A 19,793-nucleotide genomic window follows, 5' to 3' on the forward strand; every position below is an offset into this window, starting at 1 on the left:
TTTAAATATAGAAAAAAACTGGGTGAAACAGCTGCAACCAACATCAGACTGCTGTCATTTTGAAGTCACTCGTCCGACAGTGACAGCTCATTATATTGACTACGAGCGTACAACAGCATTTTGGTGAGAATTTTCCAGAAAAAAACCAGTAAGGAAAGCTCAAAAGTCGGGCGGGGCCGACTATATGATACCCTACACCACTATGCATATTTAGTAGAGCTCTCGTAAAAAGGTTTATACAGGACATTTCAGAGCTCTATGAGATAGTTGGTACAAAATAAAAATCTATCTAATTCTATCGTGCATTTTACGAACTATAGCTATCTCTGAACCGGGTTTCTCCAAATTTGACGTATTAGCTTCTAGAATGAATTCGGTCTTATGTACGAAAATTCAGGTGATTTGGGCTGATATTGGCCATTTGATGCACAATTAACACGAACTCGGATGAAGATATATATGGGAGGCATATCCAAATCGGAACAGATTTTAATAAATCAACTATTTTTGGGCTTTATCTGATATCTGGTACCAAATATCATTCCTGTGGAGTGCATATTACGAATGTGAGGGACTTAAAGTCCAAATCGGATGAAAGATATATATGGGAGCTATAGCTATATCTGAACCGATTTTTACTAAAATTTGTGTACTTGCTTCTAAGCTGGTTTCGGTCGGATTTACCAAAATTGATGCTATTACGGCCATTTGGTGGTCAATCACCCGAAATCGAATGAAGATATATATGGGAGCTATATCCAAATCTGAACCGATTTCGATAAAATTTAAAACAGCTTTTCCTGTGCTCCATCTAATACCTGGCACCAAATACCACGGTTGTGGAGCGAATATTACGAATGTAAGGGACTAAAACACTAAATCGGATGAAACATATATATAGTTGCTATATCTATATCTGAACCGATTTTCACTAAATTTGATATACTTGCTTCTAGGCTGAATTTGGTCCGATGTACTAAAATTCAGTCCATTTGGACTTATATCGGCCATTTGGTGCACAATTAACCCGAAATCGGATGAAGATATTTATGGGAGCTATATCCAAATCTGAGCCGATTTCGATAAAATTACAAACAGCTATTTCTGGGCTGTATCTTATATCTGGTACCAAAAACATTCTTGTGAAGTGCATATTACGAATGTGAGAGGCTTATACACCAAATCGGATAAAACATATATATGGGAGCTATAGCTGTTTCTGAACCGATTTTCTCCAAACTTGTTGTATTCGCTTTAAGGCTAATCTCGGTCACATGTGCCAAAATTCGGGCCATTTGGGCTGATATTGGCCATATGGTGGTCAATTAACCCGAAATCGGATGAAGATATATATGGGAGCTATATCCAAATCTGAACCGATTTCGATAAAATTTAAAACACCTAATTCTGTGCTCCATATAATACCTGGTACCAAATATCACGGTTGTGGAGTGCATAGTAGGAATATGAGGGACTTAGAGATCAAATCGGATGAAAGATATATATGGGAGCTATAGCTATATCTGAACCGATTTTCTCCAAATTTGATATACTTGCTTCTAGGCCGAACTCGGTTGGGTGTGCCAAAATTCACGTAATTTGGACTGATAGTGGACATTTAACCCGAAATCGGATGAGCATATATATGGGAGCTATATCTAAATTTGATCCGATTCTCACCAATTTCAATAGGGTTCGTCCTTGGGCCAAACATACATTGTTTGGAAAATTTCATCTCAATCGGATAATAAATGCGACCTTCAATTTGTTCACAAGAATACATGGACAGACGGACGGACGAACGGACAGACGGACTGACATGCATAAATCGACTCAGAAAGTGATTCTATGAAGGTTCTCAAAAGTATCTATGGGTCTATCTCGTTTCCTTCTCCATGTTACAAACAAATGCACAAAGACATAATACCCTTACCACTATGTGGTGTAGGGTATAAAAAATATTTGTGACGGAATTCAAGCGTGATAGTGCGATTTCTTTATATTTGGCTGGAAAACCACAAGTGGCTATCATTAGAGCACTCCAGCATCACATTTAAATGTGAATAAATCTTTTGCGTCAAAGAAGTGGACGGAAGAAAACAGCAAAATCAGCGGAAATGGTTCGAAAAGTGTAAAGAAGCGACTTGATCGAAACCCGCGTAGCAGTGACCGAAACATGGCTCGTGAGCTGAACATATCGCAATATTCCTTTCGGCAAATATTGAAAAATGACCTCGGGGTAAGGCCATTGAAATTCCAAAAAGTGCAAGAACTTACACTGCAACAGAAAGAAAATAGACTCAAAAGAGCTATAAATCTTTCTTGTATAAAGGGTTTCTTTGCTTGGCCGAATGTGATGAACTGCCGAATTTGGTTTTCCTCCGATGAGAAAACATTCGTTGTCTAGCAGTTTGTAAACGAAAAAAAATGATGTTGTTTACTTGCCAAAGAGCTCAGCGGAAAATGTGCACCTTCAGTTGGCCACCAGAATTCAAGTGCCGGCCATGGTGATGGTTCGTATTAATCGACCGTGGCATTAGAATAAATGCCGAATATTATCGCGAAAATATTCTGGAGGGTGTGTTAAAGCCTTGGGTACTCAAACATTTTGGCCGCAGACCTTGGACATTCCAACAGGACTTAGCACCATCGCACTCAGCACGCGCCACACAAGGATGGTTACAACATGAAGTTCATTTCCAGCTCACAATGGCCACCAAAATCTCCGGATACCAATCCGTTGGACTATTGTGTCTGGAATATTGTGTAAAGCAAGGTTGGCGCTAAAAAATTCCAAAGTGTCGATCACCTCAAGCAAGCGCTTCGCCGGGAATGGTCCAAAATACCTCAGAGCAACATTCGGACAGCGTGTGACGGTTTCATTGGCCGTTTGAAGGTCATAATTCGTGCCAAAGGTCACCAATTCGAACAAATCTAAGCTAATTCTAAAATTTGATGCCATTTCCGGAATTTGTTGCTTTCACTCAATAAAATTTAAAAAAATGTAAAAATTATGACGTTTGACCTTGTTGTAGTTTTTTTTATTTCACCCTGTATATGACCTAATAAAACTGAAATAAGCTTTGATAAACCAGCTATGAAGTGATTACTGAATGGAAATGTTAAATGGAATAACCCTTTGAAGAAAATAAAATAACAAATTTATATTATATGAAGTTCTGGTGTGCCATCCGCCCTACCCCACAAAATGTTCGTGTTATTGGTTAATTATTGCTCCTCATGACAATCCAAGACCTGCATTTGCTTTACAATTTTAGAGTATTTTATTAATTTTGTTTACATATCGGAATATATTCCATTAATTCGAACATTTGTAGTCTTAAGTTTGCAATCTGAAATTTCATTAAAATCTCTTAAATAAATATGAAATTAATTGTTTTTCTTTAAATTCCTATCATTTCCGTTACATGTAATCTAATGGAGCTTATTTGCTCTGAAAGTAAATTTTATGAAATCGACTGTTATTGACTTTCATTGAAGTTGTTACATTTTTGTAATATCAATTAAGTTTAGAGATTACATCTGATTATGACAGCAAGTCAAATATTTATCATTGCCTAATGGAAGGATTTCGAAATGTTTTTCCCCGTAGATAAACAATATGGTCAGTTTAATGGTTGACGAGGGAGGGGAATTGAAGTTCCAGAAGCCAACAACAAAGATGAATGGTATAATAAGCAAACACAAGAATACTTCAGGTCCTTTTACCTATGGAAGACCATTCTAGTGATCTCTAACGATAGAAGATCCGTGAAGGGCTTCTTATCTATAGAAGACCCTAAAAGAGTAGTTTAAAGAAAACAAAAGAGTATTTTATGTATAGATGACCCTTAAATGTTCTACCATCCATGGAAAATCCATGAAGGTTCCACTATCTATAGAATACTCTTAACTATTTATAAAAGACCCTTAAAGTAGACCATGAAAGACTCTACTATCTACATAAGACCATAAAATGGTCTACTTTCTATAGAACACCCAAAAAGGGTCTACTGTCTATAGAACACCCATATATAGAAGATCTTTACAGGGTCTACTAATTTCTTCTATGTATAGAAGACCCTTAAAGGGTCTACTATCTATGGAAGACCCTTCATGGGTTTACTATCTATAGAAGACCCTTAAAGGGTTTACTATCTATAGAAGATTCTTAAAAGGGTCTACTATCTATAGAAGACCCTTAAAGGGTCTACTATCTATAGAAGACCCTTAAAGGGTCTACTATCTATAGAAGACCCTTAAAGGGTCTACTATCTATGGAAGACCCTTAATGGGTTTACTATCTATAGAAGACCCTTAAAGGGTCTACTATCTATAGAAGACCCTTAAAAGGTCTACTATCTATAGAATACCTTTAAAGGGTCTACTATCTATAGAAGACCTTTAAAGGGTCTACTATCTATAGAAGACCCTTAAAAGGTCTACTATATATAGGAGACCCTTAAAGGGTCTACTATTTATAGAAAACCCTTAAAAGGTCTTCTGTCTATAGTGGACCCTTAGAGGGTCGTCTGTTTATAGAACACCCTTAAAGGGTCTGCTGTCTCTAAGGGACTTTAAAGGGTCGGCTGTATACAGAAAACCCTTAAAGGGACTTCTATCTACAGAAGATCTTTAAAAGGTTCTACTATCTATAGAAGACCCTTAAAGTCTCTAAGGGACCCTTAAAGGGTCGGCTGTCTATAAAAGACCCTTAAAGGGTCTACTATCTACAGAAGATCTTTAAAAGGTTCTACTATCTATAGAAGACCCTTAAAGTCTCTAAGGGACCCTTAAAGGGTCGGCTGTCTATAAAAGACCCTTAAAGGGACTTCTATATATAGTGGACCCGTAAAGGGTCTTCTGTCTATAGAAGACCCTTAAAAGTTCTTCTGTCTATAGAAGACCCTTAAAGGGTCGTCTGTCTATAGAAGACCCTTAAAGGGTCTACTATCTACAGAAGATCTTTAAAAGGTTCTACTATCTATAGAAGACCCTTAAAGTCTCTAAGGGACCCTTAAAGGGTCGGCTGTCTATAAAAGACCCTTAAAGGGACTTCTATATATAGTGGACCCGTAAAGGGTCTTCTGTCTATAGAAGACCCTTAAAAGTTATTCTGTCTATAGAGGACCCTTAAAGGGTCGTCTGTCCATAGAAGACCTTTAAAGGGTCTACTATCTACAGAAGACCTTTAAAACGTTCTACTATCTATAGAAGACCCTTAAATGGTCTTTGGTCTATAGAAGACCCGTAAAGGGTATTCTGTTTATAGACTTCCCTTAATGAGCTTGCTATCTATGTAAGGGTTTCCTATCTGTAGAAGATAGATATATGTCCTGTTTCCCTTCCTCCCCTCCCTCGTTGCAATCTAAAAACGAATTTCACTTGCCACATAAAATCCAAACGTGCAACAAAAACAATTGCTAAATTATCAACAAACAAAGATATACAAAGGTAAATACAAACAGCGGGGGAAAAAAATAACAACAAAAACCGCTCAATGTTAAAATGTTGCAAATATCACCATCCCACCGACAAGTCAACCCCCCCGAACAAATGTCGAAATCAAATGAACCAAAAAAGTGCACCATATACATAAACACACACACACTTCTTTATATCACACAATCACAACATCGGCAAATAACAAATCAATGAAAGCAATGATGCATAACATTGATGTGTATTTATTATATTTGAAAATCGACACAGACACACGAACACACATACATAGGTGTATACGTAAAAATAAAATAAATAGCAAATCTACAATACAAGCATGTTTGATAAGACAAACGATAGGTAATTTTTGGAACAAAAGGGTTAATATTATTGCGGAGCATCGAATATGAGAGATTTTACAGCAAAAGGAGGTATAGTATATTTGTGTTATTAAATGCTCTAAAGTAGTACTAGCCAGGACATGGGTGCGTATGACTACTATACAAACATTATTACAAATATTCATACGCCACGTGTTACAACGAGAATCGGTGAGCGATCGTTCTATAGCACTGTAAAACCTTCACTTGTAACAACACTTATTTTAAGGTATAAATTATATGGTAGAACTATAGAAATATTCAGAGTATTACCCGCAAATATGAATTAAGATAGTTGCACATTTTTTGAATTTTCACAGTGATGCCAAATTTTATTTTCCAATCAAAATCCACAGTATTGGTTATCACTGAGTTTGGAAAGATTTAGGAAATACAATGGTACATAAATTAAAATAAAAGCTGCTAAACAATCAGGTCGAAACCTTGAAAGAAATAAATATGTGATCAATAGTTTTAGAGTTAAGTCAATTTTTTTCTGAAATTAACTAACTTTAAAATATCAAAACTTAAACGTTGGCCGAATTCTACTGCACATGATACATTTTATTAATAATAAATTGAAGGTATGTTATTGACATTACCCAATTAAAAATATTTTCATTCTTTCCAAAGATACGGACTTTTGGTAATAATGAGGTAAAAACGCAGGTCCGTTCGAAGATGTCCACCAGTTCAGGCAGATTTCTGTCATTGTAAGTAATACCCATCACGAATTCCAAGTACCAGATATAAAAAAACTGTGGTTTATAAGGGGTTAAATCATGAAAACAAAGAATATCGGAAGGTCCAGTTATATACGGATAAAACGACATAGAACAAGAATATGTGGGTTCTAAAATGTATATTTCGAGGAATTAATAACGAAATGACAACTACTGACGAACTACAAATACCAATTTTTGGACAAATCCATGAAAAAATGCGGCGAAGTAATCAAAACACCGAATATCTGCATGTACCGTTATATGGGGTCTTTGCAAAAAACGTGAACCTATACATAAAATGTTTCATCACTGGAGCTGAAAGCCATTATGACCTAAAAATACCAATTCCAATCCTTACAAATACGTGGAAAAAACAAAATACAGAATATCTCACAATTTAAGTTTTTGTACCCTCCACCATAGTATGTGGGGTATATTAGGCCTGTCATTCCATTTATGACACCTCGAAATATACATTTTAGATCCCACAAAGTATATATATTCTAAATCAGCATAAAATTCTATGTCGTCTGTGGAAGTCGCTATAGCATCCGAACGAAATGTAAATGTAATGTAATGTAAATGTAGGTCCACTTTTTGATATAGCCCCCATATAATGGTACCTCATTTTTTTCGGTATTTTGGTATTTTAAGCGACATTATTCACCGGAAAAATTTCAAATTTGTTATTTGAAGTTCGTAACAGATACTACAGTCTATAACAGAAAACTGTTTGAGCAGGTCCACGTCTTCATATAGCCCCCATATAACGATACATCCCGATATTCGGTACTTTGTAGATTTTAGCGACATTATTCACCGGAATTGTTTCAAATTTGGTGTTTGAAGTTCATAATGGATACTACAGCCTAAGACAGAAAATTGTCTGTGCAGGTCCACGTCTTCGGATAGCGCCCATAAAACTGTACCTTCCTAAATTCGGTTTATTTATGACCCTTTTTTCAAGCTTTGCATTGGAATATTTTAATTGCTTATAACAAAAGTTGCCTATGTAGGTCCACGCCATGGTATAGAGTCTAATATAACGTATTTTTACGGTATTTTTAAGATTTTAACAGAAGTTTTAACTGATTTTTTTTTGTTTGTTTGTTTTTTTTTTTTTTTTGAAAATTGAATACCCTCCGCAATTTGGAACGGATTCCAAATTGTGGAGGGTATTCAAAGTTCGGGCTGGCCGAACTTACAACTTTTTTGCTTGTTTCGATTGTTTATGCCATATATTTCAAATTAATTAGCTGCAATATGACTTTAGCTGTATTCCAGAGTCGAAATATCGTGGAAAAACACCGTCAAAGTCGGTGCAAGTTTTGACTTCTTCGAAGCGTGAACTTGGTATTGTGACCAGTACTGAAAGGCCCAAAGTCGGGCGGGTAGACTTTATTATACCCTACAGCAGTTTGCACATTTAGTAGAGCTAACCATAACAAATAAATGTTTTTAAAAGGAGTTTATGAACGTTTTGGAATGTATATAACGGTTTTAAAGCAGATATAATTAAAAGCAGAAAGGAACTAATGTATGGCTGCATATCCTCCTCTCAATCGAACCAAACTATATAATATTTATTTTTAATTTAATTAAGCAAAAGAATTTCTACGCTATATCTTATAGCTAGGACAAAATATTTTTCTTTTCGAGACCATTTTGCAGGCGTGGTGCACATACATACAAAATCGGATGGGACACATATATGGAACCCATAGCTATTATATAACCGATTTGTTGATAAATTTGTTAGTTTTAAGGCTAAACAAATGCACAGTGTAGTGTAGAGTATACAAATCAAGTTTTATCATTGTGTTGAGTCTAATCCAAAATACAACACGTAAGCTAAGGCTATGGTCATCCGGGGCCGACCATGTGATACCCTACAACACGACAATATAGTAGAAGTCTCCTTGTGTCCAAACACACCCCGTTTGTTTTATTAATTATTTATTATTTATTCTTGGGTCAAATTTAGTAATTCAAATTTCACTATCTTCCTGACAACCGATTAATCTGAAATTTTGTATACAATTTGGATTTTGGTGACAATACAATTATGTTTATTCATTATCATTATAAATCCAAGATGGCGGCCGCTACGCAGGTTTTATCAATCCCACCAATATGGGTATCAAATAAAAGGGCATGACAAGAAGAATACAATATACTATAAAAATTGAAATCCACGATGGCGATCGCTACCAAATGGCTGATGACAATTTTTTATCAATTCCACCAATATGGGTATCAAATAAAAGGGCATGACAAGAAGTTCAATATTTAAGATGGCGCAGCCACTAAATGGCGTATAATAATAAGATTAAAATTTAGAAATTGCATCTGTAATTCTGGTATCTGATTAATTTAGCCTGATTCCACCCCTCAAGTCAAGATTTTGTATCATGTTAAGGATTGTGTGGCGTTAGGGTGGCTAAAATGGTCAACTGTTTAAATGTCCATTACTCGTGGGAACAAAATGCTACAAAAATATAAAATATGAATTAAACAGAATGCGAAATAAAACTTAAAAATAAAAAAAAATAGGTAAAAAATTTTAAGTTAAAGGATTTTATGTAAAACATACATTGCAATTATTAAGATAAATGTACTAAAAACCAAAAATAATAAAAAATAGATACAGCCGTGGGAATTATAAAAATATGCATAGACTTGACTAAAATAAAACCGAGGGGCACCTCAAGTGCATATGCATATTGTAGAGAATTGACGTGCCCCACGGTTTTATTTTAGTCAAGTCTATGCGTATGTTTATAATTCCCACGGCTGTATCTATTTTTAAGTTTTTAGTACATTTATCTTAAACATTGCAATGTATGTTTAACATAAAACCTTTTAACTTAAAAAGTTTTTACCTATTTTTTATTTTTTATAAAACAATTATAAAGGGATTAAGCCTGACCATTTTGCAACAAAAAACAAGTAAGCAAAGGCTATAGTCGTGCGGGGCCAACTATGTTATACCCTACAACACTACAATATGTTAGAAGCCCCCTTATGTCCAAATCCATATTTGAAGATTTCGCTTCGACTAGGGGCATTTGCCCAACATTTCTGCACTCCGTCGGGCTGTTAGTTGTTGTAATCCATTTTACAACTAAATATAATCCAATGGTCATCCAAAATGCTAGAATTCTTCCCTGTCCTTAACTCTCTTCACAGGCGTGTCGATTGGCTTCAATTGTGTGATCTGAAAAACATTTCAGGTTTTGGTTAATTTGTACCCCTAAATATATTGCAATCATCTCCAAAAGCAAGAAGCCCCTCTGTATCTCCAAATTTAGACTAATCTATATGATTTGCTTGTCTACCATATTTGTCCATATTCGTCAACGAAATCAGCATAAAAAGCCAGAAGTTCGCCTTTTGTGTATTTCGGATATCGCCTGTCAGTAATGCTGGTATTTTTTCACACAAAATTAGTGGTCCATTCTACCCGCTGTCCTAAACGTAAACTTTATGCGAGATTTCGTGTCCTTTGGTTTCTATTTGTGACTTTTATAACGGCTTCAAAATCGGGAACATTTTTAGTTGTTGGTCCATTTCAACCCTTAATATATTGCGGACATCTTTGAAATCAATAGGCCTAGCCCTTCTGAGCCCAACCCTACCCTTGTGAAAATTTTCGTGAGGATCGGGCGATATTTGCAATACTTATATAATATCCCCAATCTGTGTTCTAAGGTGAAAAAATATTACAAAATATTATAAGTCAAATTGAAAAAATCGCATGCGATAAAAAATATGAAAAAATAAAAATATGTCACAAATTACTACAAAATCTATATTAACATCATTATTGGCATATTTTTCTGCGATTTTTTTAGATTTTATACTTTTATGTCAAGAGGGCATTCTGAATTGACAAAATTTGTCAAAATCGGTCTAGCCATTCTTGAGATACAAGCATTCTAACTAACATCCTCTTCCTTTGTATATACACATTGTATATATTTCGTTATATATAACCGATATATTTACTATTGGTATCTACGTAACGGTCAAAATTGACATGTTCGTCTATTTGTGATTTCGCCGGGATTAAAAATATTCGCGGTTTAGTGGAAAATTTGACTTTTGTTTAACACAAATGTTGTGGAATATTTTACCCACTAAATATTACCCGATGACCATCAAAATTGGAAAGCTTCTGCCCAGCCCGAAGCTCTAGCCCCATGCTAACTTCCGCTTTGATTGGTCTATAATTGCGACCTGTAGAGCAACTGCAAAATCATTAAAATTTTCAGTTTTTGGTCCATTTCAACCCCTAAATATTATGCGATCATCTCCAAAAGAAATAGGGTTCTATTCTGACCCTAGCCCACCTCCGTTCTAAATTTCGTAAAGATCGGGCCATAATTGCGACATGTAGAGTGATTACAAATTAACATGGACATACTGACGGGCAGACATACATAGCTAGATCGACTCAGCTCGGCGTGATAGGAAGATCCATATATACTTTCCTATGTGGGAAACCAATATTTCGTGGTGTTACATAATTTTTGGCCCAATCAAACTTATAATACCCCCAACACATAGTGTTGTAGGGTATAAAATAGAATAAATTTCTATCAATTTATGTGAATTGCCTCATATAAATACCTTATTGTGACAGAGGAGTTTCAATTACATTCCCCTGCCCAATTTACAATGCAACAACAAATCACAATTTTTGGTTTCACTCGATACAAAACCGTTGAATAGACAGATGGACAATTGTCCAGACCGATGCGGTTGAAACTGTCTGGCCAACTCAGTGAACTTAATGAACAAAATTGTTGAAATAAATTTTCAATGGCGAAAATGTGGAGTTGGAAAGCAAGGCCTGGCTAATAACTCAAATTTAATTCTTGGGCAAAGAAAAAACTCTTTAAAATACAAACAAAAATTACGCCTCAAATTTAAATTTTTGGATTTTTTAAATTTTGATTTGAATTTTCTGTATTTAAATTCAAGGAAAATAGAAGATATTTATTTTCATTTTGTCTTCACAATAATTGGTTTATTCTTCTCTCCTCCAGCAATTTTTTTTTTCCTAGATTATGCAATAGACTCAGTATGGACTGCTACCTTTAAGGCTGAGAGTGGGGAAGGTACCACCTGAAATATTTTTCATTCTTCGTTTATTAGCTATTCATTGAATTTCCACAGCTATGTTGCCGTTTTTTTTTTTTTTTGGTATTTTATTTTATCCGAGTCAAGGGCAGACAAACAGCAGGAAATGATAAAACTTTTTTCATGGTTACAAGCCATATTATTGGAAAAATTATTATGATTGATTTTTAGCTTTTTTCCGTCTGTTTGTTTCCTTCTATATTGGTATTCTGTCTTCCGGTGTTTTTTGCTGTGTTTAGCAATAGAATGGTTTTATTTATTCACATCGATTTATATTTGCGTAAAATTTTATTTATTTGTTTTCCTTTGGGGTACGGATTTCACCAAGGTTGGTAGCAGCAGTAGCAGCAAAAATAGAACAAAAAGAGAAGGAAAATGAAATGAAATATTTATTCATTACTAAGGTGAAAATTGACCTGATTATTTTCCATTGAAATTTCTATGAAATATATAGGTTAATAGCAGCAAAAACTTCAATATTTCCGCTTTGCTTGCAATTCCAATTTCAAAACAATAACAATTTGCTTTCAGCATTACCATGGCAGCAGGGCGGCTATGGGAGGGAAGGAGCGTTTGTTGGTTGGTTTGCTTCTAATAAAAAAAAGTTAAATTGAAATCTATTTCTAGAACAAAAATCAATCATTTTAATTTCAAAACAATTGACGATGAGCGTTCTGTGGAAAGGTTGCAAGGCATGAAAACAAAACAAAAAAATAGATATCCTTGAAATTTATGGATCACGGCATAATAAAACCATTTGGGAAAATTATTTTGCCGGATTAAATTCACCAGAGAGTTTATCTGCAATAGTACTTTTCAATATAATAAATAATTCGTAGGTGTAAATGAAAAACAAAATCTTTAATTAAGACAAGAGCTTTTCATGATATACAATAGCACTAGAAGAGATTTTGGATTGTTTTGGATATAAAATACATAATTATTTTCATTGTGAGGAATAAATACTTTTTATATTGATATTAATTAATAGAATTTTTTTTGAATACCCTCCACCATTTGGAAGGAATAAGGAAATTAAAAAAAAACAAGTAAGCAAAGGCTATATTCGTACGTGGCCGACCATATCATACCCTACAACACTACAATATGCTAGAAGCCCGCTGTCCACATCCATTTTGGAAGATTTCGCTTTTGAAATTATATCATAGAACACTGCCCAGATATTACTCTTAGTTTTTGACCAGGGACATTTGCCCAATATTTACGCACTCCGCCGACCTGTAAATTGTTGTGGTCCATTTTGCAGCTAAATATAATCCGATGGTCATCCAAAACACTAGACTTCTTTCCTGTCCTTAACTTTAATCTCACCCAAAATTCCATGTAGAATACTTTCTATTGTGTGATCAAGAAAATGTTTCTGTTTTCGATTCATTTAAACCCCTAACATATTTTGTGATCATCTCCAAAAGCGAGAAACCTATCTCTATCTCCATATTGAGACTCCTCTATATGATTTGCTCGTCTACTATATTTGGCTATATTCGGCAACGAAATCATAAAAAAGTCAGAATTTTGTAATTTGTGTATTTTGGATTTCGCCTGTGTTTCGGTAGAATGGGCATGTTGATATTTTTTCACACAAAAGTAGTGGTTAATTCTACTCGCTGTACTAAACTCTTATTTCAAATTTCGTGTCCATTCGTTTTTATTTGTGACATTTATAATGGCTAAAAAATCAGGAACATTTTTAGTTGTTGGTCCATTTCAACCCCTAAATATATTGCCAACATCTTTGAAAACAATTGGCCTAGCCCTTCTAAGCCTAAGCCTACCCTTATGAAAATTTTCGTGACGATGGACATTATTGGCATCTTTTGTGCGATTTTTTAGATTTTATTCTTCTATGGCAAGAGGACATTCTGAATTGACAAAATTTGTCGAAATCGTTCTACAATCGGAATATCCTGCTCAGCCATAAGCCCTAGCCAAATGCTAATTTCATATTTTGTCGATTGGTTTATCAGGGTGAGATGACAAAACTGCAACCAACTTCAGACTTCAGTCATTTCTAACCCACTAGTCCGACAACTGTTAAAATTATTCCAGTGACAGCTCATTATATTGTTTAAAGCACTTTGTTGAAAATTTTCCTGAAAAAAAGTTATTCGTGATGGAATTCAAGCGTGATAGTGTGATTTCTTTATATTTGGCTGGAGAACCACAAGTGGTTATCGTTAGAGCGCTCCAGCATTTAAATGTGAATAACTCTTTTCTGTCTCGTACCATCGCTCGTTACCGTGATACTGGTAGCGTAGCCCGACTTCAAGGAAGTGGACGGAAGAAAACAGCACCATCAGCAGAAATGGTCCGAAAAGTGTAAATAAGCGACTTGATCGAAACCCGCGTAGCAGTGGCCGAAAAATGGATCGTGAGCTGAACATATCGCAATATTCCATTAGGCAAATATTGAAAAATGAGCTCGGTGTAAAGCCGTTGAAATTGAATAATGTGAATAAAGTCGCTTAAATCATAGAATTACCGAATATCTGGGGGTACCGTTATATCGGTGCTGTACTAAAACGTGGACCTATATAGACAATTCTCTTCCTGGGGGTACAGTACTCAACGGGAACTCTGTGGAATTTCAGACACTTCCATTGAAAAATTTGACGATTATTATCAAAATACTGAATGTCGGGATGCACCATTATATGGGGGATATCCAATATTGTGGACCTATATAGACAATTCTCTTTCAGTGGGTAAAGTATATGGGGGCTATACGATATCGTGCGTGTATATGTATATGTATATTCACAAAAAGCGCCTTGTTGAAAAATTGCAAAATGTGACTAAAATCATAAAAATACCGAATGTCGGGAGGTATGGAGGCTATACCATATCGTGGTTCTATACAGATAATTCTCTTCCATGGGATAAATAACTCACAAGGAACTCCTTGTGTGGATTTCCAGACAATTCAATTGAAAATGTGGCTAAATTCATCAAATTACGCAATATCGGTGGCACCATTGTAGGGGGGGCTATACGGTATCGTAAACCTATATAGAGGAACTCCTTGTGAAGAATTTCACACAATTCCATTGAAATAAGTGGCTAAAATCACCAAATGCTGAATATCGAAGGTTACGTTATATGGGGGTTATACGATGTCGTGCCTGCTGACAAAAGACAGATCGGTGCAAAATTTTAGCTTCTTATTTTTATTCGTTTTGACCCTGGTGTGAGTACAACAGACGGACAGGCGGACGGACAGACAGGGCTCAATGGTCTTAGAATTTTACGCTGTTGGGTCTAAAATTATTATTTCGATGTGTTACAAACGGAGGGAGGGGAAAAAATTCTACTAAATGGAAAAGTACGTCCGAAATTCACTCCATGGGCTGATATTAGCCATTATTTGCACAATGAACCGGAAATCAAATTAAATATATATGGGATCTATATCGAAATCTGATCAGATGTCGATAAAATTTAACAAAGGTACTTTCGACCTCTATGTTCATATACTTCCGAGTGCATATCATGAATTTTATGGACTTAAACACCAAATCGAATGAAATATGGGAGCTAAGGCTATATCTGAACCGATTTTCAAAAAAATTTGATGTACTTGCTTCTAGACTGCATTCTGTCGGAAGTGCCGAACCGAAATCGGGTGAAGTTACATATGGGAGATATACTTAAAATTAAACCGATTCTCACCAATTTCAATGGGGTTCGTCCTTGAGCCAAACAAATGTTATTTGCAAAATTGCATCTCAATCGGAAAATAAATGCGATACAATATGTGTTGTAGGGTATGAAAGCCGGCGGCGAACTTTTAGGCCTTAAAGTATTACATAATGTAATTTAGGACTCTTTAGCATGAATATGATGAGGAATTTACTAAGTCTTATTCAACAAGTTTAAATATCGATGTGTTAGCAGAATAAAATTCATTTCGTTTCAGTTCCATTTAAACTCCTCCCAGGCATATCCTAATTAAGTGGATTATTTTTTACTGCCCCGTTAATTTACCAATTTCTTCAAACGGTAACCAATTTCAAAAAAATTACGACAATTTCTGCATTCTTCTTTGATCATCAATATCCTTCCACCATCACTCATCGCTACAGGTGTAGACCGCGGAAAGTCTGCCAACAACTGGTCGATATTTTTCACCACCACTACCCTGTCCATTTTTTGAGTGACGGCGAAAACTCCACTTTCTTTTATTTTACTTTCCTTATGGCTGTCACCATAGTTTAACGTAAGAGAAACATCAGCAGTAGCGCCAGCAACTCAAAACTTTTGCTGTTGCTCCTTTTTTTTGCCTTTTGCTTGCATTGCCTTTATTTCATTATCCTTGTACATCATTCAACTTTTGACTTTATTACATGCTTATAATCTTGTTGGCAAATGTTCTTTTGGCCTATTGAGTTGTGGCACAATGATAAACTACATCGGCACAAAATACGACAGGACGACAGCAACAGCAGCAGCAGCAGCAGCTCGAACAGCAAAGGCAATGAAAGGAAAGTAAGAATTATGAATGGAATAAAATACAAAAACTACGGTGAAGGATCGTTATACCCAACACAACTATATGAGCACGTTCGTTTTCCTCCAATTTTTTGAAACATAAAGATTTCTAAAGAAATTCTGAGTATTGGCCCTGAGCCCATTTCTTACTTTGTGATCACTCTAGAGGTTGGAACCAGACCAGGTTGATGACCAGATATTTAGAGGTCACTAAGGAATATTGTATGAATATGAGAGAAATTTTTATTCATTGGGTTATATCTTCGACCATTTGCAGAATGAACAGAAAATTCGTAACATTCGGCAATATTATCTGAAAGCTATAATGTGTGTATCATCAGGAATTTTTTGTGAAGTGACTTGATTCTGAAAGCATGAATATTTTGCCTCATTTCAAAAAAAAACTTCCACAAAATTAAAAAAAAATAAATATTTTGAGTCCCCGAAATTTTCCTAGATTATAAATACGGTGTAGGTTCAACTAATATGGTCACATTTTCGAAATCTGGTAAAATTTTGAGGTGAAATATATTTAAACATAATTTTTTTCCTGATGTTTCTGTCATAATTATAGACCGATCGCGAGAAATTTTGAATGAAAACAGGGGCTAGAACATGCCTACGATTTTGGATGGTCATCAACAAATATTTGAAGGGGGAATGAAACTTAAATTTCTGTTTAAAAAATTCCAAAATTTCCGTACAACCGCTAATATTTTTAATGCTGAAAGTCACATTCCGACGAAGTTACAAAAAACATGAAAGGAGCACTACCGCTCCCTACAGGCTGATATGAAAAAACTACAACAAACTTAGGACCGTTGTCATTTCTAAGCCACTCGTCCGACAGCTGCTAAAATTATTCCAGTGACAGCTCATTATATTGTTTACAAGCGTACAAAAGCATTTTGGTGAGAATTTTCCAGAAAAAAAAATTATTCGTGATGGAATTCAAGCGTGAGAGTGTGATTTATTTATATTTGGCTGGAAAACCACGAGTGGCTATCGTTAGAGCACTTCAGCATTTAAATGTGAATAAATCTTTTTCGAACAAATCTTTTTCTTCTGGTTATCGTAATACTGGTAGCGTAGCCCGACGTCAAGGAAGTGGATGGAAAAAAACAGCAACATCAGCAGAAATGGTTCGAAAAGTAAAGAAGCGACTTGCTCGGAACCCGAGTCACAGTAGTCCAAAAATGGCTCCTGAGCTGAACATATTGCAATGTTCCATTCGGCAAATATTAAAAAATGAGCTCGGGGTAAAGCCATTAAATTTCCAAAAAGTGCAAGAACTTACACCACAACAGTAAGAAAATAGACTCAAAAGAGCTAAAGAGTTGTTTCGCTTGGCCGAAAGTGCTGAACTACCAAATTTAGTTTTCTCCGATGAGAAAACATTCTTTGACCAGCAGTTTGTAAACAAATAAAATTATCGTGTTTACTTGGCAGAGGGGTCAGCTGAAAATGTGCACCTTCGATTGGCCACCAGAACTCAAGCGCCGGCCATGATGACGGTGTGGACCGCCATAACAGCCGTTGGTCGCTATATTTTCTTATTAATCGACCGTGGCATCAGAATAAAATATTCTGGAGGGTGTATTAAATCCTTGGGCAAGCAAACATTTTGGCCGCAGACTTTAGACATTCCAAAAGGACTCAGCACCATCACACTCAGCATGTTACAAAATAACATTCCTCGCTTCATTAAAAAAATAAAAAAAAAGTAAAAATTATGGCATTTGACTTTGTTGCTTTTTTATCTCACCCTGTATTATGGCTCCAGCAACAATAAATCGAGTTGTTACTAATTTTTTTAGACCAAATCCATATAAATAAAAGATAATAACGCTAGAATCTTGAAAATTTTCACGAGCGTCAGGCTGGATTTTGGAAGTTCCAACTAAAAGGGTACAAAAAGTACTAAAAATTCAATACATTGTGTCGGACAAACAGAATGACCTAGAACTTTAAGTCTACGAAATGTTGTAAAATAGAACTAAACTTCTGTGGTATTAGGAGAACGGATATAACTAAAAACTTAAAATTTGGTATGAGAAACAAAGTTGTAAGTAAGTTTGATATATGAAGATGGTTTTGGAGTTGTGTACTGAGTGTGCGAACTGTACTAAATGGTACTAAATTTGAAACAGTTTGGTTTAAGTTGGTGGTAGGTTTGTTTGGAGTCCCTGTTGGTTGTAGGTTTGTGCTGAGGAGTTGGTTTTGAAAATGTACTAAATAGTACATTTTGTACAATTTGTTCGAAAAGAATAAAAATGGTACTAAATTTGGTATCGGTTGAAGGGGTAGGGCTGCAATCTTCAAATTTGGTATTTAGGTGTCTGTTGGTATCTGGAATTGAGATATGGAGGTGGTTTTGAGAATGTGTACTATAATTGTATGAAAAGTACTAATTGTGTATTAGATGAAGGTATTGAATTGAAACCAAAAAATGTTATATTGCGATAACTGTTGATGTCTAGAATTGTGATGTGGAACGGTTTTTTAAATGAGTATTAAAATTAGAATAAATGTACTAAATGTTACTAATTTTTGGAAAAATTCAAAATTTCGAACATCAAGAGAAAGAAGACCAGAAAATTGGGTGGTCATGTATATCTTGCTCACGGTCGTATTGGCAAGCCTGATGGTATGCACCATCACCGCGTCATCTTCGACAAATCCCATCCAGGTAATTTCGGTAAGATTGGTAGGAGAAACTTCCAATTGCATCGTCAACACAAATTCTGCCCAACCCCTTAACTTGGACAAATTGTGGTCTATGGTCGGTGTCGACAAAGTAGCTGAATTTGAAAAGGAGAAGACTTCTAAAGCTTCTGTCATTGATTTGGTCAAATCCGGTTACTATAAATTGTGGGGACGTGGTCACCTCCATAACTTGTCCGTTATCGTTAGGGCCAAATACTTTACCAAAAGGGCTGAAAACAAAATCAAGATGACCGGTGGTGTCTGTTTGTTGGTCGCTTAAATTAAGCACAATTTTACCTCTTGAGTACTTAAATATTATTTGTTTCTCAATAAAAAAATAGTTTTGAGTGAATGGAATCCCAAGATTTGATATTGAGACATCTATTGTTGGTTTTGTTTTGGTTTTGCAAATACCTACTTTAATTGTTCGAAGAGTATGTCTAGGATGGAGAAACGTTGATTATTTGGATATGCGTACTATGTTACTAAATATTGTATTGGGTGAAAACGTTGGGTGAAATTCTGAAATTTTATGTTGAAAAAAATTATATTCTAAAATAATACGTACAATATTTTGTACTATCTATATCTATAAAAGAGGAAAATGTTTGTACGTTTGTTTGTTTGTTTGTTTGTTTGTTTGTAATTTATGGACTCGAAAACTGCTGAATAGATTTTTCTGAAAATTTCCATATATACTGCAACATCGCCTGAAAGTAACATAGGCTATATACATTTTGAATTTCCACTTGGAACTGGAGATATAGCATCAGAATCGGAGGTACCTCCCAAAAATTTAGATTTTATATGCACATATCTATTGATCGGTTAAAGATACAGTCTAAAAAATTTGGAATGTGTAACGGAATTTGGAACAAAAATAAGT

The 19,793-nt window shown here is 35.3% G+C and overlaps 1 protein-coding gene across 1 annotated transcript in view; it reads left to right on the forward strand.

The window, feature by feature from the left end:
- LOC101899726 (uncharacterized) overlaps window positions 1-19,187 on the forward strand; it is a 43,611-nt gene extending 24,424 nt beyond the window's left edge. Inside the window, 2 exon segments of the mRNA XM_059130236.1 lie at window positions 18,773-18,952; window positions 18,954-19,187. Coding sequence (XP_058986219.1) covers window positions 18,773-18,952; window positions 18,954-19,187 — 414 coding nt within the window.
- The last annotated feature ends 606 nt before the right edge of the window (window positions 19,188-19,793 follow it).

The sequence above is a fragment of the Musca domestica genome, unplaced genomic scaffold, assembly GCF_030504385.1.
Source record: "Musca domestica strain aabys unplaced genomic scaffold, Musca_domestica.polishedcontigs.V.1.1 7, whole genome shotgun sequence".
Classification (NCBI taxonomy): Eukaryota; Metazoa; Arthropoda; class Insecta; order Diptera; family Muscidae; genus Musca; species Musca domestica.